Source organism: Ornithorhynchus anatinus, chromosome 8 (genome assembly GCF_004115215.2).
Source record: "Ornithorhynchus anatinus isolate Pmale09 chromosome 8, mOrnAna1.pri.v4, whole genome shotgun sequence".
Classification (NCBI taxonomy): Eukaryota; Metazoa; Chordata; class Mammalia; order Monotremata; family Ornithorhynchidae; genus Ornithorhynchus; species Ornithorhynchus anatinus.
In genome coordinates, this window is record NC_041735.1 from 32,843,824 (window position 1) to 32,866,737 (window position 22,914).

The 22,914-nt window shown below is 48.5% G+C and overlaps 1 protein-coding gene and 1 long non-coding RNA gene across 2 annotated transcripts; one reads left to right on the top strand and one right to left on the bottom strand.

Annotated features, from left to right (window-relative positions):
* Positions 1-404: 404 nt before the first annotated feature.
* LOC120638535 lies at positions 405-7,482 on the top strand. Its single transcript, XR_005660235.1, has 3 exons — positions 405-560; positions 3,465-3,548; positions 5,358-7,482. It is a non-coding gene; the product is annotated as an uncharacterized LOC120638535 (long non-coding RNA).
* A 2,005-nt stretch (positions 7,483-9,487) lies between these two features.
* On the bottom strand, positions 9,488-14,540 carry LOC114813881 (ubiquitin carboxyl-terminal hydrolase 31-like). Its single transcript, XM_039912806.1, is given in 4 exon segments — positions 9,488-10,525; positions 10,527-10,584; positions 10,586-10,673; positions 10,676-14,540. Coding segments are annotated over 4 exon segments (4,167 nt in total). The 3' UTR covers positions 9,488-10,369.
* Between the last annotated feature and the right edge of the window lie 8,374 nt (positions 14,541-22,914).

The following is a 22,914-nucleotide window of genomic DNA, read 5'->3' on the forward strand; positions in this document are numbered from 1 at the left end:
CCTTTGCTGCCTCAGGGCATCCCCAGGGGGCTTCCAACAGGGAGCCCCGCCCAAAGGCAAAAGGTTCTTCCTATTTGTTCCTACCCCTCCCTGATTGCAAATCGCGGTCAGGGTTGAGCTCTGCTGAGGTGAGGCCCTAAAGTCCAAGATGGCCACGCAGGGCACAGAGGGGGCACCTCCACCCTGCCAGGCCACCTGGCGCTGAGATGGCAGACCAGCCCATGAGCCAGAGATCTAGGGACCGTTGAAGGAGGGACTAAGAGCGAAGATTGGAGACCATTGGAGAACAAGGGATGCCCACTCCGCGCTCTACCACCAATGAGAGGCCGGGGATTCTGACGGACAGGCCCGGGGACTAATGAGAGTTCGGTTCTCTGAGAGCATCTTTGGGTGGGCCAAGGGGAGTTGCTCGGGTCAGCCCGGGAAGGCCTCATTCAAAGGAAAGGACGTGTTAAAACCCGTCGCGCAATGTGTAGACGACAGCTTTGTCTGAGGTTTGCCCTGGGCCTAGACAAGGAAGTCCTTGTGCTGAACTATCCCAGGAGGAAGTGGGATTAAAGGTGACTGACTTGGAGCAAGTACTGGTGTCAGTCTTCTCCACGCTACACCTCACCGAGAGTGGTAGCAAACAGTAGCAGTAATATTAATAATAGAAGCAATAGTAGCCATAGTAGTAGACAGCATGGCTCAGTGGAAAGAGCCCAGGCTTGGGAGTCAGAGGTCATGTGTTCGAATGCTGCTCCACCCCTTGTCAGCAGTGTGACCTTGGGCAAGTCACTTAACTTCTCTGGGCCTCAGTTACCTCATCTGTAAAATGGGGAAGAAGACTGTGAGCCCTACGTGGGACAACCCGATTACCTTGTATCTACGCCAGCGCTTAGAATAGTGCTTGGCACATAGTAAGCACTTAAATACCAATATTATTATTATTAGTAGTAGTCGTAATAGCAGGAGTAGTAGTAACTTAGCCTAATGGACATTACAGACAACTGGGAGTCAGGAGACCAGGGTTCTAATCCAAGCTTTGTCACTTGCCCACTCAGTGACTTTGAATGCATTCCTTAACTTCTCTGTACCTCTGCTTCCCCATCTGTCAAGAAGGATTTCAAATCCCATCCTTCCTCCTCCTTAGCCTGTGAGCCCTTTAGTATCTACCCCAGGGCTTAGTGCATTTCTTGGCACACAGTAAATGCTTACCAAACTCTAAAGAGAGTATTGTGGTGACCGTGTTAATGGTGGCTCTATGCTCTGGTCTGGTCGGGTTCCAGAATAGAGGGGGCAGATGAGAAGTGGGGAGGAAGGGTCCGGGCAGGAAAGAAGAAATTCTCCATGAGATGTCCTGGCTAGGCATCTTGCTAGGAGATGCCCACGGTCCCTCCCCAGGCTACACTAACCTTTTGGCTTCTAGACCCGAACAACTATTATCATTATTATAATACTAACAACAATGACTGTGGTATTTATTAAGCATTTCTATGCACCAGCCACTGTACCAAGCACTGGGGTAGTTGAAGATCATCAAGTCAGACACAGTCCCTGACCAACATGGCGTTCGCAGTTTAATCCCCTTAATGGGCATGTCACTCCCCTCCTCAAAAACCTCCAGTGGTTGTCTAACAACCTTCACATGAAGCAGAAAATCCTCACTCTTGGCTTCAAAACTCTCCATCACTTTGCCCCCTCCTACCTCATCTCCCTTCTCTACTTCTACTGCCCAGCCCATACACTCCGCTCCTCTGCTGCTAACGTCCTCACTGTGCCTCATTCTCACCTGACCCGTCATCAACCCCTGGCCCATGTCCTACCGCTGACCCGGAGTGCCCTCCCTCCTCACATCCGCCAAACTAATTCTCTTCCCTCTTCGAAACCCTACTGAGAGCTCACCTCCTCCCAGAGGCCTCCCCAGACTGAGCCCTCCTTTTCCCTCTGCCCCTCCTCCTCTCCCCATTCCCCCTACTCCCTCCCTCTGTGCTTTCCCCTTCCCCTCCCCACAGCACTTGTGTATATCTGTATATATTATTTATTACTCTATTTTATTAATGATGCGTATATATACACATATATATATACTTCAGGGGAAGCAGCGTGGCTCAGTGGAAAGAGCCTGGGCTTCGGAGTCAGAGGTCATGGGTTTGAATCCCGGCTCTGCCACTTGTCAGCTGTGACTGTGGGCAAGTCACTTAACTTCTCTGTGCCTCAGTTAGCTCATCTGTAAAATGGGGATTAACTGTGAGCCTCATGTGGGACAACCTGATTACCCTGTATCTACCCCAGTGCTTAGAACAGCGCTCTGCACATAGTAAGCACTTAACAAAAGCCATTATATATATATATATATATATATATATATATATATATGATTCTATTTATCTATTTTGATGGTATTGATGCCTGACTACTTGTTTTGTTTTGCTGCCTGTCTCCCCCTTCTGGACTGTGAGCCCGTTGTTGGGCAGGGTTTGTGTCTATCTGTTGCTGAATTGTACATTCCAAACGCTCAGTACAGTGCTCTGCACACAGTGGGTGCTCAGTAAATACGATTGAATGAATGAATGAAAGATGAGGGAATTGAGGCCTAGACAAATGAGGTAACTTGTCCAAGTTCACACAGCACACGAGTGGCAGACCTGAGACCTGGCAGACTCTAATCCAGGTTCTCTGATTCCCAGGCCTGGGCTCTTTAGCCACATTTCAGGGCCCAAAGTCAGGTGGTGTCCGCCTGCTCATGACGACCTCTGCCCCCTTCAGAACATCTTCCCGATGGCCCAGGCCCACCTGACCAAGCCCCGCCTTCAAAAACGGTACCCATGGCAATGGAAACCACGTCCCTCCAACTGCGCCCTCACCCCACTGGGCCCCGCCCCCCGAGAGAGTCGAATGAGCAAGCTGTGCTATTACTAGGTGCAAGTTGGGGTCCATTTTGGTTAAGTGAAACATGCGTATATTGACTTTTTCGTGCCTACTGCAGAGTCCAGGACAGCCCCGGCCCTGGTCAGGAGCATCACTGTTCTTGGGCGTGGGGGTGTTCTCTTGGGGCGGGGGCATCCATTCAAGGGGCTGGAAATGGGAGCCTCAAGATCTGGATGGGTTGGGGGAGAGTCTCGCTCCGGGACTCTTAGGGTCTTGTTATCCCAAGGCCAGTGTTCCCTATGCAGGAGTGGCATGGTAGGGAGGGCATCGAAGGAGCACTTTCTGTTGAAAGAACACAGAATTGAGCACTGGGAGAGCACTCTCAGCTGGGAATCTGGCCTGTTCCTCGCCCCTTGGGGTCTCCCCGTCTAACGGTGTCAGCTGGGGGAGGGGCTTGGGGCAGACCCTCAGGAGAGATGAAACAATGAAGCACGACACAGTGTCAGCCCAGGGGGATGGGGCAGGGGGCGATACAACGTGGGGAGAGAGAAAAGTGGTGGAGAGCGAGGGACCACCACCCGTCCCCACTGATGGTAGGTTTTTTCACCGGTCAGTTTCTTTCCAGAGCCGCCATGGTGGAGCAGGACTGGTAGGTCAGGTGTCAGCAGAGATTCGGGCACGTGCCGGCGGGGAAGGAGGTAAGTCCAAGGAGGAGACAAGGTCTGGAGCCACCCCAGAACTGGGAGGAAGAGAGGGAGGGAGAATCCAAATGAGGGAGGAGGTCTTCTCGCTCTATCCTCTCCTTCTACCATTCCCACGAGGTATTTACTGAGTGCTCGCTATGTGCAGAATACTGTACTAAGCTCTTCCCCTGCCCTCGGAGTACCCTGAGCTGATGGAGATCCTGGGGAGAGTCAGCCTGGGGGTGGGGGTAGGAGTGGGGGGTGGGAGGAGGTTAGGCCCAGCAGAGACGATGACAAGGGGAGAGTCAGGAGGCGGGAGGTCAGAGGTTTGGAGAGTCAGATGGGGGATGATCAGACAGAAGGAGGTCAGACTGGTTGAAGGGAGTGTAAGATGGGGGAAAATCAGACCAGGGAGAGCAGATGAGGGATAGGGAGTCATATGGGGTAGAGTCAGAAGGGGGAGGGTTGGACAGGGGAGAGTCAGACAAGGGGAGAGTCATAGTGGTGGGGGGGGAGAGTCAGATCTAGGTTGAATCAGCTGGGGAGAAAAGTCGGACAGGGGAGAGTCAGATGGGGGCAAGTCGATAGGGGAGAAGGTCGCTCTAACTTGGGTGGGGGGGGGAGGTGAGGAAGGGAAGGGACCTCCCCACCTCCTGTCCCATCCTTCCCCACTAGGCCCCTTGTCTAGCCCACCCAAAATCCCCTACATGTCCGAGGTCTTCCCAGACTGAGCTTTCCCTTTCCCTCTGCCCCTCCTCCCTTCCCCATTTCCTCTCTTCCCTCCCTCTGCTGTACCCCCTTCCCCTCCCCACAACACTTATATATATTCATATATATTATTTTTTACTCTATTTTATTAATGATGTGTATATATCTGTGATTCTATTTCTCATGATGATATTGATGCTGACTACTTGTTTTGTATTGTTGTCTGTCTCCCCCTTTTAGACTGTGAGCCAGTTGTTGGGCAGGGATTGTCTCTATCAGCTGTCAAACTGTACAATCCAAGTGCTCAGTACAGTGCTCTGCCCACCATAAGCGCTCAGTAAATACGATTGAATGAATGTGTCCAGCTGGCCACCAGTGACATCACTGATAGTCATGTGACAGGGGCCACCCGCCCTCTATCTCCACACCGAAACCCTGGGTCTCCTCAGTCTCCCTCCCTGTCAGACACTTGCTGGGGATCCCACGGCAGCAGGACCGGCAGCTCTGTCTTGGGGGAGCCAGGGGGTGAAAATATTAATGATAATAATAATAGTAATAGTCATATTATTTCTCTAAGCACTTACTATGTGCCAGGTACTGTACTAAGTGCTGGGGTAAACACAATTTAATCAGGTTGGACACAATCCCTGTCCCAGAAGAGCCTCAAACTCTTAGTCCCCATTTTACAGATGAAGTAACTGAGGCATAGAGAGGTGAAAAGACATGCCCAGGGTCACACCACAGTCAGGTGGCAGAACCAGGACCAGAATCCTGGTCTTTTTGACTCCCAGGCCTGTGCCGTGTGCACTAGGCCATACTGTTTCAACAGAGACAGAGGCCTAGAACCCCAGGGAGTGGAGAAGGACAAGGAGAGGAAGGATGAACTCTGGGGGAGGGAGGTAAGGAAGAGGCTGGGCACAAGGAAGGAAGAAGGGCAGGACAGGACTGCTCCCCGGGGGCTGAGGGGGCAGGGAGCGATCCGAGCAGTCTTTGGGCTGGCCAGGGGTAGTGGGTGGAAACGGAGACCCCGACCTGGTCAAGTTGGATATGGGGGCGGTGGAGGGAGGAGGCCAGGAGCCCCCAGGCCCTAATTCTTTATCCTTCTGACTACCACAGTTACGAACATATGGAATACTTCATAATGGCCCGGGCTGTGCAAAATTTAATCCGAACAGTGGAAAAGGAGGAGGAGAAGGAGATGACTAAGGAGGAGGAAGAAGAGGAGAAGAAGTTGGAGGAAGAGGAGGGAGATGAAGAGGAGAGAAAATATGAGGGACCCAGCATGTTCTGTCCCCAGAGCCTGCTCCAGGTGGTGAAGTTCTGCGGGCTGGGGGGCTGATTCCTGGGACCCAGGAAAATGTGACCCCAGATGGGAGAAGACTCCAGAGAGAAGACAAAGAGGGGGGCTGGGCTGAGTTGCCCTTGCTTAGAGGTGGGTGAGGAATTCCTTGTGGAGGAATCCCAGGGTGCACCCCCAGAGCGAGGAGTGAACATGACATGGGCCTCTCCCGATGCCCTGGCGATATCCCCCCAAACCCCCATGTCCCTGCCTGCCTCCACCATCGACCACCCTAGGAAGCCCCTCCTGCCATCGCCACCGGGAATTGGTTTCTCCAGGACCAGCAAGAATGCTCCCCTCGTGTCAAGTCTGCATCACTCAGTCTGTTTCCCTTCCCCTCCTCAGGCTTGGGCTCTGGGATTGAGAGCTGAGCAGCAACTGGCCTCTGACAGAGAGCCCCATGAACAGAGATTTTGTTGCCTCAAGGCATCCCCCGGCAGCTTCGAACACAGAGCCCTGCCCAAAGGCAAAATGTTCTCCATTGTTCCTTCCTCTCCCTGGCTTCAAACCATGGCCTAGGTTGAGTTCTCCTGAGGTGAGGGGAGGGAGATTTAGGCTGCCTTGATTCCCCATGGCTCAAGGTGATCACACAGTGCATAGAGGGGGCTGCGGCCCTGGCCGTCACCCCCACACCAGGCCACATGGCTCTACGATGGCAGATTGGGCCACAAGCCGGAAATCAGTGGACCGCTGAAGGAGGGACTATGTTGGAGGAGAGACTAAGGGTGATGATCGAGGATGAGAGAGAACATTGGAGAACAAGGGAGGCCAATTACACACTCCACCGCCAATGAGAAGCCCTGGAAATTGACAGAGAGTATTGGGACTAATGTGGGTTCCGTTCAATAGGACTGAAGGATATGGTTAGAGCAGCACCAACCGAGTTACCAAATTTAAGCTGCGGGCCCCGAACTGGCCTCACATGGGCAAACATCAAGGACACTTCCTTAGTGCTGCAACGTGATCCTTATGTCCCTGATGATAACCTAAGACCGTCTCCATTCTAAGGGCCAAAAAGGTAGCATGACTGTGTTACGCAACTTCAGGTTTGCCTATGAGTGGGAGTGTGTGAAGTGTTTTGTTATTAAATGTTGAAAAGATCGTGTATATTGGGATTAAGGTCCCCCTCCTGTAAGTGTGTCTACTGACTAGCATGTTAGGATGTTCTGAGAACGCTGAGGACTTGAGATTTGAGTTGGTGCCTATAGGAAGATTATGTATATGGATGTAGGTGAAGAATTAAAAGAGTGACAGGCATGAAGGTTTATCTCTAAAGAGATAATGGTGAAGTGAATTTGAATGGAGAGGGAATTGATACCAAGGAGAAAGGAATGAGAGTTTTGATTATAGAATTTAGGCATTTGAAAAGATGGACATTGACACCTTCTCAACCCGTGTGTCTGGGTGGAAATACGTATTGCGTGACAGAGGGGAAGAATTCCTAATAGAATTTGTGGAGCTCCATAGTTTGAGTGTGGTTGGAGCTACCACTTCAGAAGATCGAAAGGGAAAATTTCTTTGAGGGAAGGCGCCTCCCTCGAGCAGTTACTAGTTCACTTGCTTTATGGTGAAGTGTGGATTTCATTATGGGAAAAGTGAGTTCTCAATTGGTTTGGAGTATAAATGCGAAGGATGTGATGGCTTTGCCTATTGATACTGCAAATCCCGTGTTGGAGATTTTACTGTATTAACTGCAGATTTTGCTCATTTGGTAAAGGGATATATGAACAAGTTGAATACAAACTTTAAGTTTTTTATCCAGCTGGCATAAAGGTGATGGCCCGATTAAAGAAATTTGTCTTGATATGTTCACTATGGAACTACCAGTGTGAAGGGGAAAAAAGGAATGTAAATATATATATATGTTCCCTTTATAATTTGGAATAAATTGGTATATGGGCATTTGGGGTAAAGAAATGTTGTTCTGGGTTAAAAAAAGTGGTAATCTAAAATTGAAAGGGGGAAATTTGGAAAAATTGAGTTAGGACATTTCATGGATGGGAATTAAAGGAGAACCTAAGGAATCTGTGTTAGACACCGGGAGGCCTCTCTAGTTGCACAGATTTTCTTGGGGAAAGGATCCAGGAGTGGGATAGCTCCGTATCTGACAAAGGGACTGTAGGTCCACCTACAACCTCAGCTCTAGAAATGACTAATAAGAGTTAACTAAAACAAAATTTAAGGTGAGAAACTTTTGCCAGTCATTTAAAAACTTAAGTATCCTTTTAATGTGTGCACTCAGATTCTGGAAGGCCAATACTTTCCAGGCTGCTACTCTAACAAACAACACCCCATGTTATATGTGCATGTAGTCTCCCCAAGGCACAATCCAGGGCAACCCCTGCATACCTGTTTCCTTCATACCCGCAGGTATCTGTGTGGGTATGCACATGGATGGGCACCAGATGTAACAACCGATCCCTACTGTGGTCGACCCGACGCAAACTTACATGAGATAATTTATGTATCGGGGCCACTGGTATACCTGGACTCGCCTCTCTTAAGGGTGTTAAGAATCCCCCTCGATAGTCTCCCTGGATGTGAGGAATTATTTTGGACCAGGTCTGGCTATGCTGACTCGGTGCACAACTCTAAGTCCTGCTACCCTGAGACTAACTGAGGACTAGGGAAAGACGGCAACCAGATTTTCAGCACCAGCAGATGCAAAACCTTGATCTGTTGTTGTCTGTTGAGAGCTCTGGCCTTCGGGTGATCGAGGGCAGCTCAAATCAGGCTATGTGGTCTGCTCTGACTCTGCTTTCTGGAATCCCAGGCCCTGCCCTCCCATTATTCAGCCCAATGGGCTGAGTCAGTGGCTCTTCGTTTTGCCTGCATTCTGGCCTTCAGGCAGAGCACAACAACCTGTACTGACTCCCAATATGGATTCGGGGCTGTGCATCATTTTGGTTCCCTCTAGAATCAACAAGGTTTCCTCACGGATGCAGGAACCCCTGTCTGAAATAAGCCCCTTGTAAACATCCCTTTTAAAGGCAATCTTGCTACCTGAATCTCTCACTGTTGTGAAATGAGTGGCGCTCCTCCTCTACCGACCCCGGGTCAAAGGGAAATGCCTGCATGGCCACTACTGCATGAGTGGTGGCTCTGCATTCCTCGCAGTGTCCTGGTACCGCCACCTTCATCTCTTCCCTCGGCTCCCTGGATCGTCCTCCACAATTTGGCTATGCTTCAGAGAACGGCCTCTAGGGAGGTAAAATCCTGGTTAGCGTTAAACTGTTACCAAACTCCTTCATTAGATTGGGTGGGCCCCAACCACTGTCCTATTCCTCCCCTCCCCCTTGCACTCCCAATACATACAAACACGAACACTGTATTGCCTTTCCTCGTCCAGTTGGTGCATGGTCATGCCCATATAGACAAAAAGGAGGAGGTGGACTCCAGTACATGGCTCTGGTTTTCACCCAAGATAAGGCAGCTGGCTATCCAGTCTGTCTCAGGATGCCCCCTATTTCTAGACTGAGCCCGTTGTTGGGTAGGGATTGTCTCTAGTTGTCTCTAGTTGTTGCCGAATTGTACTTTCCAAGTGCTCGCTATAATGCTCTGCATGCAGTGAGCACTCAATCGATACGACTGAATGAATGAATTCAGGTTCCCTTTATTCAAATGCCCAGGCTGATGGGTTTTTGGTTTTGTTCTAACGATAACAGACGTTTTCTCAAGATGAGTTAAGGCGTTCCCCTGACAGGATTAGCAAAACTATGGCTTGACACTGGATTGATTGATTGATTCATTCATTCGATCATACTGACTGAGCGCTTACTGTGTGTAGAGCACTGTACTGAGTACTGGAGAGTACGATTCGGCAACAGGTAGAGACAATCCCTACCCAGCAACGGGCTCACAGCCTAGGATGGGGAAACAGACAACAAAACAACAGAGATGCTCACCATTCCTATTCTAGCCGAGTCCACGCCATGTTAGTGTTCAAACATTGTCCTAGAAAAAGCTTGAAGAATGCGGTGAGAGCCTAAGAAGCCACAGTCCCGCTAACTCCACTGACACTGTAGCATTTTCTGTCATTCATGGCACAAGAAAGAAATCCACAAGGCAATGAGGAGGAACTCAGATTGGAACCAAGAAAGTATTTCACAGCTCTACACAATATACAAATCACAGTCTAACTGGTTCCCAGGTTTCAAATCCCTAGCCTGTGACAAAAGTCACATGTCACTTGAGAAAAATATGTTCAAGTGCTATGGGATAAACAAGGTTAAGTTCTACGGTTAATCCAGTTAGCTTGGTTTCAGTGCTCTGCCTGTGGCTACCATTTGGCTTGATGGCAGAAAAAGAGAAGGCAGTGCCTTAGAATGCTTTAGAACCGTGCTTGAAACACAGAAAGTGCTTAGCAAATACCACTATCCAACACCCTTATTATTAACAGTTTGCAGTTAAGTTTTCCACATGTGTGCAAGCACATGCACATGATTTTAGGCCCATGAACCAAATTTACAAAACAGAATCACAAGAAAAAATTAACCAAAACACAGGAAGGTGACTGAGAATAGAGTCCTTCTTTATGCAGGTAAAACCCCTGGATGGAGGATGCCATGCTGAGGTTTTTGAGAAGGCCAGGCAGAGGCACGCATGCCGTAAGGTGGTGTAGTCCAAGGCTTCCCGGCAGAGCGCAACCAGATCTGCAGCACCAGCCGATGCAAAACCCTGATCCGTTTCTGTCTGTCAAGAGCTCTGGCCTTTGGGGTGATAAAGGGCTGCTCAAATCAGGCTATGCAGTCTGCTCTGAGTCTGCTTTCTGAAATCCCAGGCCCTGATCTCACAGAGGGGCTCCTGGTTTTAGCTGGGAAGACTCGGCCTTTCGGGACCACAGCAAATGTTTTTCCGAGGCGGGATCTGTACAGACAACCTGCTCTTTAGTGTTGACACTGGGAGGCTGGGAAGATGGCAGTTGGCTGCTCTTCTCAGGCCTGTCATTCCTCCAGGTTCCTAGAGACAGATCCATCAGAACTGCCACTCGGCTTTTTCAAAAGCAGTGGTTTTGCCGAGAACCGCGGACTGCCAGGGCTCCTTCTGCCTCAGCGCAGATTTGAAAAAAGAAAGCCCCTTGTCTTCTTTATGCCCTTCTTTAGGTCTGACGTAGCACCTGGGTTGGTAGCGCGGATGCTGGGCAGCAAAGAACTCTTCACATACTGTCTGCCCACCCCGTTCTTGCCTCCTCTAGACTGGTTGACTCCAGGGGCATTGGGTTTGGAGTTGGAGAGGGAGCTGCCTTTGTCCAATCCGAAGCTCGATCCAAGGCTCCAAGAGCCTTTTCTACTGAGGCTTCGGTCTGCAGTGCTGCTCTTGCTGCCCCAGGAGGCACCCCTTGGGACAGAGCCCAGGGCGGATTTTTTGGGAGGGAGGAAGGGGGCCGTGGCGGAGGCCAACTTTTGCTTCTCATCAGCGGCTGATGATGCAGAGTCTAGGAGGTTGAATGCCACCCGCTTCTTGGGCAGTGGAGGGGCAGCAGATGTGTGGCTCCCACTGGCCTGGATGGCATCGGCCTTGCTCCCAGAGGTCTTCAGACAGCTTTTTAAGGGGAGAGGAGGAGGAGGAGGAGAAGCAGTAATAGTACTAGTCGTAGAGAGGGTGTTTGAATGAGAGGATGCTTGGTTTGGCAAGACCATCCACCCTTTCCTCCAGCTTCCATCTGGTTCAGGAACTCCTTCGGAGCCAGGAGACTTTTTGATTGTGCTGTCTGAATTCTTCAGGGATGAGCTGGGGCCGCCAGGCGGTTTGCTCTGTTTAACGGGAGAGTTCTCAACAAAGTCCTTCCGATCCACATAAGCCATTTGCTTATTGCTATCAAAGGGATCCAAAACAGGATGTACCCCGTCCCCTGGTCCTGAAGTCATCCTCTTTGTGTCCACCAGTCTTGGTACAGATTTCCTGCCAGCCAAATTGTCTCGAAATACTCCTTCTGTAACAGCAGGAGGCCCTCTCCCCTTCGGCTCCTGCCAGCTCTGGCTGCCACATGGATCCACGTCGTCACTGGAGAGACTCCTCGAGCTTCCAAAGCAGGATCCGGAAAGCCTGTTGTCTGAGGCCTCGCATATCTTCTCCAAGGTAGAGGAAGAGGTGTGAGCTGGAGACTCCCCTGAGAAACGGTATGGAGCATTAGAACACAGTTGCAGCTTAGCAGGCAGTGACCAAGACAATTTCATATGGTTCTCATTGACGGCCGGAGGGCTGGTGACAGAGGATCTGGAGGACGAGCTTTGGCGCTGAAAGCCTCTTACGAAGGGTCGAGTAGAGAATCCACCAACAGCTTTGCTTCGTTCACCAGTGAACTCCACTGACTCCGCGACAGAAGGCAGAGACACGCCTTGGTAATAAGCTGCAGAGGTGATGCTAGCCTGTTTGCTCCCAGGGAGCCGGCTCACCCAGTGTTGACACAGCGAAGACCTGGTGGAGCCCGCCACTGAGCTGTTGGCTGACCATGACGGGATGGCAGCCCGCCGCTGGTAGAAGAGGATGTAAGCCGTCTGTTTGCAGACTTCAGCTTCAGACAACTGCTGCACGTGGCTGTCATCAAAACAGTACCATAGCCCGTCCACTGAGTTCTTACAGTAGGCTGTATAATGTCCCCATTCCAAGGTCCCCTGATGATTACACACAGCATAGAGATCATATATGAAGTCCTCAGGGTCTCTCCCAAGCCTAGAAGGACATCTCCATGGGGACCACTGAGGTGGTAGGCTCCGGCCACTCTGGCCTCGTTTTACCACGTAAGGTGTCATGTCTAAGTCAGTCAGAGGGAACTTCACCATGTTCTGAAACTTCATGAGCCTGTCCCCTACCTGTTGAAATCTCTTTAGATGTACGACAAGCACATCAGGCACAGTCCACAGACTCAAAGTTATGCGCCCCTGCTGAAGCTTCATGCAATGGGGACAACGCCAGGCATCGTCTGGGGCAAGCTGCTCCTCTCGGGTGTAAAGCTGGAAACACTGTGATAAAGTGCAGATCTGAAGCTGGCTGTGTTGCTTCTTCTGCAGATAGACGCTCTCTGCATCCAGAACATGTTCATCTTCAGTATTTGGAAAGAGGTAATCTTTTGTCTCTCTGTCCCATTCTACAATCAGTTTCACGTAAGCAGAGCCAGCATGTCCACACGACCTCGACACCCTTTCTATGGCCGGCTGGCAGAGGGGCTGCTCGTCATGGGGTAGCAGGTACGCTATTCCCACAGCACTGACCACCCACAAACTGAAGGGCCAGACCTGGGTGGAAACTGTCGGCCTCGAGTAACACTGCGTCTTCTCCAGTATCGCCTTCTGAAGACGATCCCAGGCTAAAGTCTTCTCTAGGTGCAGCACAAAGGGTAGTCCAAATCTCTTGCCCTTCTGCCCGTTATAAACTCGGTTACACACCAGCAGAATGATCTTCTCGGTTGCTGCTCTTGTGGAGGCCAGGGCCAACTGTCCTAGACCTGTCGCCATTCGCAGGTGGGAAGGCATTCTATGGTGATCGGCAGCATTTTCCCAATTGTCCGGATTACTGCTTAAGAGCAATCCCCTCTGAGTGAGTAGTCCTTCGGGTCTCAGTAGATCAGGAGCCTCAAAGGCAAAAATGCAATCGGTCTCTTGTACCATCTCCAGATCATCCGTGTCACAGAAGGAACGATGGAACCCATTGTAGTACATCTCTACTAACACAATCCTGTCAGTGGGGATATTGGTTCCCTTGGACACCGCCTCTCGCAGTCTGGCCACCGTCCCAGTCAGAGGTACTGCCACACCGATCCTCTTGCAATGAGACCACTTCCCCTGAGAGACCACAGTAATGTACAGGGGCCTTGTATGGGGCAGGGGAATTGGTAGAGAGATGCAGAGGAAAGGGTCAAAGGTGTTGCTCTGTTTCTGGCAATGGGGACAGGTCAAGGAAGACCTGTACTGGGCCTGAAAGAGCTCTTGTACCAAAGTGCTACTGACTGGAAGCTCCCCGGGCTCCGGCGGGGGGCGACGAATGGGTTTCCCACTCTCACTGAGGTCTTCGTGCACACGGTCCAGAAGCCACAGCAAAAACTCCTGGGCGTCGTGCTGATAGCTCCCCCGGAACTGGATGGCGTTCTTGGTGACAACGCTCTTGAAGTCCTTGCTCTGCTGGGGGGTGTATTCAAGAGTCCACAGCGCCCGCACGAGGTGCGCCAGCCGGTCGGTGACCTCGCCCCTGGCCTGTGTGTTGCCCGGCAGGCCTTCATCCGGGTCAGCGGGCTCGACGGGCGGCGGCTCGGGAATCTGATACCACTCCAGTGCCAGGTACTCGGCCAACAGGTCGGTGTTGCTGAGGCACTGGAGGGTTGCATTGATGAAGCACGTGTTGCCAAGGTTCTGCAGGCCCGCTACGCCGGGCACAGGTGGCTGGCCACCGCAGGCTCTTTGCAGAATGTCGGCGGGGGGCTGTGGGGACAAGGGGACGGGTGGGGTCACTAACACCCCAACGGGCCGTCGCAGGAGATCAACGGGGGGTACAGGGGGAGGCACGGTTGACACCATGGGCTGCTGCTGCTGTTGCAGCGGGCATAGCCCAGCCGGGGCCAGGTCCATCGGGTCCTCCGGGGCCGGGTCCACTGCATCCAGGTCCACCGGGTCCACTGGAGCCAGGTCCACCGGGTCCTCCAGGGCCGGGTCCACTGGGTCCACCGGGGCTGGGTCCTCTTGGGCCTCCGGGCCCGGGGGACAGGTGCCAGAGTCCGGTGGGCGGGCCGGTTCGGCCAGGGGCGAGCCTTGGGTCCTGTAGTGGACCATCGACGACAGCATCTTCAGCACCCGTCTCAGGAAGCCCCCCGAGGGGCGGCCGGCCAAAGACGGCGTTGAGGAGCCGCTGGCTCCGCCACGACGGAACGGCCGTCTACCCGAAGGGCGCTTCTCCGGGCCTCCAGACGCCTTGGTCCCATCCCCGGCCCCCGACGGCCTGGGGGTCCCGGACCCCTTTACCTTGGACATGGCCACGGCGTCCAGTGCAGAGGCCCCGGCCGGAGCGGGCCCCGACTGGACGCTGCACAGTGTATCGCACCGCCCCGCAGCCCCGCCCCATTCCCGCCCTCCTCTTCCCGCCCTCCTGTTTCCGCGCCTCGGAGCGCGAGGGAAGGAGGCACACCCTGCGCACACAAATACCACCCCCCCCAAGCTGAGGCACAGAGAAGTGAAGTGACTTGCCCACAGTCACACAGTTGACAAGTGGCAGAGCTGGGATTCGAACCCATGACCTCTGACTCCAAAGCCCGTGCTCTTTCCACTGAGCCACGATGCTTCTCAAATAATAGTGACTCTTTTGAGGAGCCACAGAACTATTGGGAAATTGATACCCAGCAGGGTAACCCTGGGGCCAGCAGGGTAACCCTGGGGTTACCAATATTCCTTGGGTCCTGTAAAGCTTCTAATGAATCCCTAATAGAGGCCCCGGTCATTGGTGGGGTCTGCTATCTCTGTCTGACAGGGAGAGTACCTGGCCCCAGATCACTCACTCCCAGAATTGTCCTGGGTTTGTGGCAACCAAAGACTTTTGACCTTATTGGGTAGAGATATCGATGGCATAATTGGCTTTGCAAAGTTAACAGAGACATTTCTTCACCAAACAAGCAAAAGTCCTCAACCTATTAAGCAGAGGAATATGGGCCACTTGCCCGGTTGCCTTACAGAACAGTATAGTTTTAGACATGCTGCTTGTCACTCAAGGTGGGGGTCTGTGATGTTCTTAGTGCACAAGGTTGTATGTACATCCCTGATAACTCTAGCAGTCTTTCAGCTCTGTGAGTGGGGCTATCTCAGTTAGCCCAGGGACTACAGGAAGTATGTGAAATCTCCCAAGATGGGGAAGACCTGTTGGACTAATATCACAAATTCTTTCCCTAGTGTGAAGGGCTGGGCTAAGAGCAAACTCCAGTTCCTAAGTATGGGAATCCTCATTCTCCTAATGACCATTTTTTTCTTCTTGTTGTTGTTTACACTTTAAAGTATTGCTGTAAATGCATGCAGAAGTTTGCTAATGTAAGTAGGCTGGAAGGGATAGTTTCCACAAGTCCTCAAGAAACAGCAGGACAAAGAAACAGCCAGAGATAAAGAGATCCTAAGACTCATGTGGAGAGCCCTAAAGCGTGCCTCCCTCATCAAACCAAAGGGTCCCATCCACTCAACTACTCCCTGAAGCAAGAGATCGGGTCAGCTGGCGATCATGAGGAGGAAAACGGCCTAGGTAGGGTCACCACCCAGAAACAGCTGGAATTTGGAATTTGGAAACTCTGGAATTTTCTGTGTTTATACCAGTGAGGCACCAAAGGGTAAAATGTGGAAACCAACTCTTAATCTGCCTAACTCCATTTTGTTTTCAGCCTCCATTTGCATTAGTTTACTTGGTTTTCCTAAATCATGCTTCAGGGGCACCCTTCTCCTCTCGTCAATTTAAGCCACACCTTGTCAGTTGAGAAAACTGGAGCCACACTTAATTGGATTCTGCCGTTGGTATGAACGGACACCACGCCTACCACTCCCACCACAGACTATAAGTGGCTACCACTCTCACTTTTCAGGATGAGGTGGGCTCTGCTTTTAGGGCAAATGACTTTCTCCTCCCTATAGATCTTCATTAAGTACTGCAATTAAAAAAAAACACAAAAACCTTCGTCTTGGGTTGCTGAGACGGAATTTATAATTTTTTGCACTCAACAGTACTATTCCTGGCTTCTCAGAAGATCCAAGAAAAATAGTATGGCGCTTGTCATGTGGAGCAAAAGGTCCCAAAATGGACGCTGACTTTGTCTTTTTTCAATAAAGTGGATGGAAAAATTGCCAAATGTTGGCGATCCATCATGCTCCCATATTTCTATTCCCTCGGTCAACTCATTCTCCCATCACCTTTGTCGCCTCTAAAGTAGATTATTTTGTCCCAAATCCCATGATGATTTTGGGGGGGTGTATGATAATAATAATAATAATAACGATGGTATTTGTAAAGCGCTTACTATGTGCAAAGCACTGTTCTAAGCGCTGGGGGGGATACAAGGTGATCAAGTTGTCCCACGTGGGGCTCACAGTGTTAATCCCCGTTTTACAGATGAGGATGCTGAGGCACAGAGAATAATAATAATAATAATGATAATGATGGCATTTGTTAAGTGCTTACTATGTGCAAAGCACTGTTCTAAGCACTGGGGGTGATACAAGGTGATCAGGTTGTCCCACGTGGGGCTCACAGTCTTAATCCCCATTTTACAGATGAGGTAACTGAGGCACAGAGAAGTTAAGCGACTTGCCCAAAGTCACACAGCTGACAAGTGGCCGAGCTGGGATTAGAACCCCTGACCTCTAACTCCCAAGCCCGTGCTTTTTCCACTGAGACATGCTGCTTTTAACTGTTCCTGAATGTGGACCTGACTCCTCTGTTTTGCACTTTCAAAGCTGGATTCTTTAGAAGCTATTTATTATCTCTGTCACAGATTGACAGGATAACATAACAAACATATACTACTAACCAAATTTGTAGTCATTTTGTGAGCAGAAAGAGACTTGGGAAAGGATTTTTCTGAAGCTTGGAAGTAATTCCTTTACATCTACCTCAGATTCCATAGGGTTATGAATTCTGTACTGTTCCTTTATGATATGACAGCGTAGCTCAGTGGAAAGAACACGGGCTTGGGAGTAGAGATCGTGGGTTCGAATCTCGGCTCTGCCACTTGTCAGCTGTGGGACTGTGGGCAAGTCATTTAACTTCTCTGTGCCTCAGTTACCTCATCTATAAAATGGGGATTAACACTGTGAGCCTTAAGTGGGACAACTTGATTACCCTGTATCTACCCCAGCGTTTAAAACAGTGCTCAGCACATAGTAAGCGCTTAACAAATACCAACATTATTATAACTATATGACCGCTATTCAGACAGAACTGACAACAGGTTACTTTGGGATCAGTCCAGCCTTGGGTTTTTTTTGTAGTTGTTATTGTTGTTGCCTTGGAGATAAAGTCTATAAGGAGTGTTTACTATAACACTGATTCCTTTTTGGATATTATTATCATTATTACTATTGCTGCAGAGAAGGAGCCTGACCTAGTGGAAAGAGCACAGGCCTGGGATTCAGAGGCTCTGGGTTCTAATCCAAGCTCTGCCGCTTGCCTGCTGTCTGAATTTAGGTAAGCACTTCTCATCTCTGTGCCTCAGTTACTTCCTCTGTAAAATGGGGATTAAGACTCCATGTGGGACAGGTACTGCGTCCAACCTAATTGGCTCATTTCTACCCCAGCGGTTAATACAGTGCCTGGCACAGAGTGAGCGCTGGCCAAATACCCTTAAAAAATTAAGAGGAAAGGGTAAGCTCTCCTAACAGCATGGGACAGTGCCCTACACACAGTGAGGGCTTGATAAATTCCATTACATGATTGAGAGGGTGCCCCCAGACTTTGAGAGGCTCAAGAAGACTTCAGAATTCCAGATGCCATGGAATTATTTTCCAACATCTAAAAAGGTCAGAGCAGGAGCCATAACCAACAGACGATTACCCTCCCCACCTTCAAAATCTTATTAAAAATCACATATGCTCCAAGGGACCTTCCCCTATGAATCCCTCATTTCCCCTATTCCCTCTTCCTCATGCATCACCTTTCCCCTTGATTTGTACCCTTTATTCACCCCATCCTCAGCCCCACAGCATTTACATACATATCCATAATATATTTTAGTGTCTGCCTCTCCCTCTGCCCTGTAAGTTCCTTGGGGGCACAGAACATACCTCTCAACTCTGTTACATGGTACTCTCTCAAGTGCTTAGCACAGTGTTCTGCATTCTATGAACACTTAGTACACCCCTCTTTCTAGCTGTTTGACTCGACTGTGTATGTGTGCATCAAGAAAAGAGTGAAGACATAGGCAGATCTACAAAATAATGAAACAGAAGCAAAACAGAAAAATGAATGAATAAAGAGCAAAATGCATGAGTTGCATCTAACTTCCAGTGTTTTAATTTGAAGAATCTAAACTACAAAGTTTCCCCAAAAGTTTTTTATCTGTTGGACTTATAGTTTACAAAGCTGCACACTTGGTGTGTACCTGCCCTGCCCACATAACCTTCCTATGGGAGAACTTGTCCTCATTTCAGAGCTAAATCCAGTAAAGATTATTTCCTAGGAAGATAAAAAGTGTGACCTCCTGGAGAGCAGGGATCCTTTAACTCTAGTGTACTCTCCCGCATGCTTGATATTAAGCAGTCAATGATACTTATTGACTTCTTACTATGTGTAGAGTATTATACTAAGCATTTAAGAGAGTACACTACAAAATAATTAGCAGACATGTTCCCTGTCCAGAACGAGCTTACAGTCTGGAGTGGGAGGCAGACAGTAACATACACACACACAGACACACAGATATGCACACGTGTGTTACTGATTCATGTATAATGTATAAAGTGCTCTAAATGCAATAGGTGGTCATTAAATGCTGACTGATTAATTAAAGGACTAGCTACTTTGAAAAAGTCATTTTTCAATTAATGACATGTATTGAGCACTTACTGTATGCAGAACACTGTACTAGGTGGTTGGGAGAGTACAATACTGAATTCTCATTTGGAAAACTTCTTATCTTGTTATCTATCCATGAAATTTATTAAGCACTTCCTGGGTGAAGATCAGTTGTTCTAAGCCCATGGGAGAGGACAGCACAACATAGTTTATGCTATGTTCTCATGTTTCATAATTTCTTCAATTATGCTTACTTATCTTGCTCACTTTTGTCATCCTGGTCAGATGATCTACAGGACAGTCCTGAGACAATTCTCATCATAGGGTTGGAGTTGAGACCCACAGAAATTCCCAGTAATATGTTTCTGCTGTCTCCATATATCTTGCTACTCTCATAAAGGGTCACACCATTACCTCACATCCACCCCAACTCCCCTCTAATGTTTATAGCGTGGAAAACCTGGATCCCTTTGGGTTTCCCCAAGTGCTTAGTAAAGTGCTCTGCACACACTAAGTGCTCAATAAATACCACTGATTAAATCTCTCCCTTCATCAAGTCTCAGGGATGCCAATTATATCAAGTTTCTCATTAGTTGCCAGCCATTCCCATTCCCTCATTTTATTTTCTTAGGCTTCTAGCATGAATATAGAACTGTTTAAATCTTATGCATTTCTTTTTTGACAGATTTCTGTATGTGCCAGCTTCTCCATTGGATGGGCAATGAAATCATTTCTCTGCATTACCTCACTTCTCCATCTGATCCCCTCTAGACCCCTCCCACTCATGCCACTCCCAAAATTGTGTCAATCTCAGTCTATAACTTTTCTGCTGCAGTTTTTATTTTAAAAGAACACTCTCCCACTTTTTCGGGGCTGTCATTCACATCTGCAGGCAAGTCCTCATTATTTTCCTTAATCTTCGGAAGCTCTCTAGTGATGATCTCTGGGTTTGGGTAGAAGATAGGATTGGATGTAATAAACACATAGAAATGAAGGCTTTGAAATTCAGCAATTGGGTGTCCCTGTTGCCCTGGGCCTGACTGATCAGCAATTATTTGAGGAGTCAAGACCCCAGTCCATTGCTTAAAATAATGAGGATTTATAGAGCTGACTATGGCAACACTCCAGAGATGAATCAGCTTCAATACCTCACAGAGGACTTAACTGTTTCTGTTTGAAAATCAGTCATCAGTATTGTTTAGAGGAGACAAATCATTGTTGCCTTTCCACCTGACAATCGAATTTTTTCTCCAAGAGCCAGTCAATTCCAAGATTACTTCTTGTGGAAACTAAGCACTCGGTTTAGTTTATTTAGTGCTGAAACTAAATGCTCATTTAACATCTTTCGATGGCCAAAATAGAAAACACTAGTCTGGGCAAAGTGCACTTCATGTCCATGTTGGGTTTTCTGCTGAGTGAGTCACAGTGCACCTATAGACATTTTAGCTCTCCACTGGAGCAGGCACAAGACCTTTGGACAGTTCCAATTACCCAGATCAAATATCTGTGAATTGATACTTCCCCCTAATGAGCCATCGAATTTGGAGATGCCCATAAGATAGAGATTGGACAAAAATTTCCATGTCACTTTGGACTCAAAAGGGATCATATGAGTGAAAAGATTTGGAATGGAGATCCAATGCATTGCGGAACTCCTGCCCTGAAAAACTCAATCAATGGAAGCTATTGAGCACTTACTGGGTGCAGATCACTGTACTAAGTACTTACCTGGGTTCTATTTAGTGCTTTTACTACAAAAGCACCATACAGTAGTTGTTTTCATTTACACCTCACAAGATCTCTGCCAGGTAGGACTCAGGTATGATTATTGTTACCATTTTATAGAGGTGGGAACTGAGAAACTGAAACTAAGTTGCCGAAGTGGATGGATGGATCTATTCACATGCATACCAATTATGCAGCGTGGCTCAGTGAAAAGAGCATGGGCTTGAGAGTCAGAGATCGTGTGTTCTAATTCTGGCTCTGTCACTTGTCAGCTGTGTGATTTTGGGCAAGTCACTTAACTTCTCTGTGCCTCAGTTACCTCATCTGTTAAAATGGGGACGAAGACTGTGAGCCCCATGTGGGATAACCTGATAATCTTGTAACTCCCCCAGCGCTTAGATCAGTGCTTGGCACATAGTAAGGGCTTAACAAATACCATTATTATTATTAATCTTAATTGATTAATACAGATTAATAATGATGACATCATTAATTAAGATTAATAATGGCATTATTAATTAAACAACAATATCATCATTAATATTAATAATGATGGTGATTGTATCAGTGATTGAATAACATCATTAATCAATAAAGATTAATAATAATGATGACATCATTAATCAAGTAAATGATTATGGAGCCATTAATTATAATGATGACATCATTACTTAATTGTAATGATGCCATCATCAATCAATTGATTAAATAATAATGGTATCATTAATTAATTAAAGTTAATGATAATCAAATTGATGGCATTTGTTAAGCACGTACTATGTGCCAAGCACTGTTCTAAGCACTGGGGTACACACAAGGTAATCAGGTTGTCCCACGTGGGGCTCACACTCTTAATCACAGGCTTAGAAGCAGCATGGCCTAGCGGAAGGAGCCTGGGCTTAGGAGATGGAGGTAATCGGTTCTAATCCTACCTCCACCACTGATCGGATGTGTGATTTTGGGCATGTCACTTCACTTCTCTGGGCCTCTGTGACCTCATCTGTTAAAATGGGGATGAAGACTGTGAGACCCACGTGGGACAACTTGATGACCTTGTATCTACCCCAGCGCTTAGAACAGTGCTTGGCACATAGTAAGCGTTTAACAAATACCATCATTATTATTATTATCGTTATTAATCCTAATTAGTAGTAACATGGGCATCATTGATTAAGACTAATGATGGTGATATTAATTAATTAAATAATAAGGGCATGATTAATTAAGATTGATAACTGTGTATCATTAATTAATTGAATAATTATGAAAACATTAATTTCTTAGTATTAATAATAATGGTGGTATCATTGATTAATATGGATATTAATGAAGGTGTCATTAATTGATATTATTAAGACATCATTAAGTAAATAATAATGGTGACAATTAATAATAATGACAGCATCATTAATATTAATAATGATAATGATGACATTTGTTAAGCGCTTACTATGTGCCAAGCACTGTTCTAAGCGCTGGAGGAGATATAAGGTGATCAGGTTGTCCACGTGGGGCTCACAGTCTTAATTCCCATTTTAACAGATGAGGGAACTGAGGCCCAGGGAAGTCAAGTGCCTTCCCCAAGGTCACACGGCCGATCAGTGGCGGAGGCGGAATTAGAAACCATGACCTCTGACTCCCAAGCCCGGGCTCCTTCCACTAGGCCATGCCACTTAGCGACTTGCCCGAGTTGGCAGAACAGAGAGGCGGCAACGGCGGGATTTGAATGCAGGTCCTTCTGACTCCCAGGCCAATATATTATCCACTAAATCACGCTGCTTCTCCAACATCCTGTAGGTTTTCATTCAGTCATATTTACTGAGTGCTTACTGTGTGCAGAGCACTGTACTAAACCCTTGGGAGAGTACAATATAACTGAACAGCATGGCCTAGTGGAAAGAGGCCAGGCTCGGGAGTTGGGGGTCATGTGTTCTAATCCCGCCTCCGCCACTGATCGGCCGTGTGACCTTGGGGAAGGCACTTGACTTCTCTGGGCCTCAGTTCCCTCATCTGTTAAAATGGGGATTAAGACTGTGAGCCCCACGAGGACAACCTGATCACCTTGTATCTCCTCCAGCGCTTAGAACAGTGCTCGACACATAGTAAGTTCTGTGTGTTGTCTCTGCCAAAGCCTAGCTAAGG